This window comes from Egretta garzetta, unplaced genomic scaffold, assembly GCF_000687185.1.
Source record: "Egretta garzetta isolate BGI_Z169 unplaced genomic scaffold, ASM68718v1 scaffold567, whole genome shotgun sequence".
Taxonomy (NCBI): Eukaryota; Metazoa; Chordata; class Aves; order Pelecaniformes; family Ardeidae; genus Egretta; species Egretta garzetta.
The window spans coordinates 368,658-370,563 of NW_009260348.1; the positions used below are offsets into that span (position 1 = coordinate 368,658).

A 1,906-nucleotide genomic window follows, 5' to 3' on the forward strand; every position below is an offset into this window, starting at 1 on the left:
AAAGACGCTAATAACTCTCATTTACCTCTTTTCTCAGAAACAGGCTTGCATGCTGATCCGAAACCTGGTCTCCCGGAGCCGGGACTTTTCTCAGCCCATCTTAGAGATGGGAGCTGAGAACTTAATAACAGAAGCTCGTGCAACGCACAGGGACTGCGACGATGTGGCCAAAGCTGCGCTGAGGGATCTTGGCTGCAAAGTGGAGCTCCGAGAGCTGTGGACGGGTCAGAAGGGAAGCCTAGCTCAGTGAATCACCGCTCTGCTGAGCAGCGGAGCCTCAAGACATCTGTGTACGTGAAGTCTTAAGGGGGGAAACAAAGTGGCATGGATTAATTTGCAGTTGCATTGAACTGGAATATCTGAAGCAAATGCCTGGCTTCTGAGGCTGCGGTGAACTTTTTATTGGGAGCTACAGCTGAAATGGCTTTTATGCGTTCACAGGCTGCAAATCAACTCTGTGTAGTAATCATTCCCCGAATCATCTAATGCCTGAAGATGATCGCCTCCCCCCTGTTGCTATGTGTGTTACTTGTGTACAGAACGGGGCCATTCCCATGTGTGCTGTTCTGTACAGCAAGAGCAGAAGTGGATTTTTGTTCTGGTGGGAGTTGGGTACGTACCGTGGCAGCTGGTTCTGATTCCTTCCTCTGCTCTCTGCTGATGGAGGCCGGCAGCCTCATCTGGTAATGGGACGGAGGAGGAGGAATCCCATCGTTTGTGACTGTGTTCTGTCCTGTTGTACTGTTCCACTGTTATTTTACTGCTGACCATATTCTGCGTTGCTGCTTTGTTCCGGATTTTCAGCCTGTTGGTTAACACTTCAACGCTGTTGGTTTAACACTTTAAACAAAAGCAAAATAAGGATTTGGGATAGTATGGCCCAAAGCAACATCTGTTATGACCTTGCCATTTGCATCCAGGAGGAATGTTCAGGTTCTCTTTCAGTGAGGTGAGCAAGGGAGCAGGAGCGAGGACGGTAGTTTCAGAGCGGGGACAACCTGGCAGTGGCACCAGGCAGCAAGGAAGCCAGCAGGGGGGAGCCCGGGCTTTGGTTGTATCTTAGGAGGGCAGCGCTTCCCCAAATCGGAGAGTGCTGTAATTGTAACGAAGAGGCCGTGCGCCTCGTGGGCTGAAGTCAGCTGCAGACTTGGGGGCAAAACGGGAGAGGTGAAACATCCAGAAAGGTTCTGAAGTCTCAGCTCAAGGCTTCTGCGTGCCCCCAGCCAAGTCGTTCCTGTTTCTTGCTGGGCTGTGTTACCGGCTCTGCTCTGGGTGCTGAACCTTCCTCCTGCGCTGCTGCTGCTGTTGTACTCGAGTGGCTGTTTTCTGATGTGATGTTCTCTGTAGAAACATTGACCCTATAAAACATAAAAATGTACGAGGGTGGTTGGCTCTTCGTGGAGCCTTTCTGAGACAGGAAAAGGAAGGTGGTGCATATGCCAGCAGCTAGCAGAGGTCACGGTGTTCTTCAAAGGCTTCTAACCCTGCGAGAGCGTTTGTAGGAGAGGCGGCCTGGCTCTCCTCTCTTCCTGCTGTGTGGAAAGCCTGGTGTGTTTGTGTGCTGCTCTGACCTGGCTGAGATCCCCGGCTGGAGGAGCCCCACTCCTTCGTGGCAGAGCGGGCAAGGGGAGCTGATGAAGAAACCCTGAGGTCCCAAGTCCTATGGGTGCCTGATGGTGCCTCGGGCTTTGCCTTGCTGCTGGGCCTGGGCTGGGCGAGAAGCAGCGCCAAAGCTTAGCCTGGCGCTGTGAGAGGATCAAAGGTGGGCTTCCCCCGCAGCGGCAGGGAAACTTGGGATTTATTTTCCTTCTGCTTTAACCAAGCCTTGGTGTAACGCTGAGCCGCTTCTAGCTCCGGCCTCTTGGTTTTAACCCCTGACCGGGGCGTGGGGAAGGGGCAGAGCTGG

General features: G+C 53.1%; 2 protein-coding genes across 2 annotated transcripts in view; both read left to right on the forward strand.

Annotated features, from left to right (window-relative positions):
• ARMC6 (armadillo repeat containing 6) overlaps positions 1-267 on the forward strand; it is a 6,340-nt gene extending 6,073 nt beyond the window's left edge. The window contains exon 7 of the mRNA XM_035898200.1: positions 38-267. Within this exon, the coding sequence (XP_035754093.1) occupies positions 38-250 (213 nt within the window). The 3' untranslated portion in view covers positions 251-267. The remainder of the gene's footprint in view (positions 1-37) is intronic.
• Positions 268-529: 262 nt separating this feature from the next.
• Positions 530-1,906, forward strand: part of SLC25A42 (solute carrier family 25 member 42) — a 22,383-nt gene continuing 21,006 nt past the window's right edge. The window contains exon 1 of the mRNA XM_009642755.2: positions 530-612. The gene's annotated coding sequence lies outside the window, so the exon portion shown is untranslated. The remainder of the gene's footprint in view (positions 613-1,906) is intronic.